The 1,196-nt window shown below is 43.6% G+C and overlaps 1 protein-coding gene across 1 annotated transcript; it reads left to right on the plus strand.

Annotated features, from left to right (window-relative positions):
• Positions 1 to 510: 510 nt before the first annotated feature.
• On the plus strand, positions 511 to 927 carry BX661DRAFT_147819 (uncharacterized protein; the record flags this gene model as incomplete). Its single annotated transcript, XM_051533211.1, has 1 exon — positions 511 to 927. The coding sequence occupies one exon, from the start codon at positions 511 to 513 to the stop codon at positions 925 to 927; it is 417 nt and encodes a 138-aa protein (XP_051388488.1).
• Between the last annotated feature and the right edge of the window lie 269 nt (positions 928 to 1,196).

The following is a 1,196-nucleotide window of genomic DNA, read 5'->3' on the forward strand; positions in this document are numbered from 1 at the left end:
TACCGAGATGATTTTTTAATTGAGCACACCGATTACATAATCCATCACCTCAATTTCAGGCTTCCTTATTGAAAAGCCCAACTTTTTCGTGGAAAAGGCACGGTCTTCAATCTTAACTGACAACTTTTTTTGCTGCTCTGATATATGGTGCATTAATATTCTTAAGCCATTCTTTACGAATAAACTGCCACTTAAATGAAAATTTTGCATGCTTGTTTTGTTTCATCACATATTTAAACGAATGAATTGACTCAACAATCTAAGCGCTTGATTTTGCTGCAGGATGAAGGAATTTTTTTACTAAAAAAAACTCGGAGCTAATATCGCAGCAATTTCGACCCTTATCTTTTTCTTGGAAATGCGCAACTTTTGCGATTTTGATATCCAAAAAATTGCAAAATCTCCGAGCCCAATTATCCCTTACCATTTAAACTTTTATTTTATTTTATTTTTATTCCCTTTTTCTCAACCCAATAATTCAGCCCAAAATTTACACTTTTTTTTACAACAATGGTGAATGCTAAGCATTTGTTCAGAAACATTCTGCGGACCCACCGGAGACTTCCCCAGGAGATGCGGTTTGTCGGCGACCAGTACGTGCGTGCTGAGTTTCGCAGTCACAGAGCAGTCACAGACAAGCGGTTCCTCGAACCGTTCTTCACTCAGTGGACATCATACCTCGATCTTCTCAAGGAGCAGACTCGGGATCTCAGCAGCGAACACATGGAGGGATCCTCCACGGGTATTGGCAAGCACCTCGATGCGGACTTGATCGAGAGGCTCGATGACGACAAAGCTGAGCAGCTGTTGGAGTTGCACCAGGCGTCAGTGACGTCCGAAGAGGAAGCGACAAAGAACAGCGGCGGAGCTAAACAGGGCGGGACTAATGTTTCCAACAACGCCTCAGCGCCGCCAAAGCGAGCGTGATGTAAAAAATATCGTTTTTGTTGCAATGTCATTTTTATATAATTAGTCACGAAAAATAGATAGTAAAAGCAAATGCACCATTAGAGAGTGACTTTGACGCCAAGCAGTTTGATAAACTCGCGCAGCCAGACACCAATGGCAGGGTACGCAGGCGCCGAGACCAGGTTTCCGTCAACATGCACATTCTTGCTAAACGCATCAAAGTCAACGTACTTGCCGCCCCCAGCAATAACGTCGAGCTTGCACATGGGGAATGCCGAGCACGAGCG

The sequence above is a fragment of the Kickxella alabastrina genome (assembly GCF_025024165.1).
Source record: "Kickxella alabastrina strain RSA 675 chromosome Unknown BX661scaffold_83, whole genome shotgun sequence".
Classification (NCBI taxonomy): domain Eukaryota; kingdom Fungi; phylum Kickxellomycota; class Kickxellomycetes; order Kickxellales; family Kickxellaceae; genus Kickxella; species Kickxella alabastrina.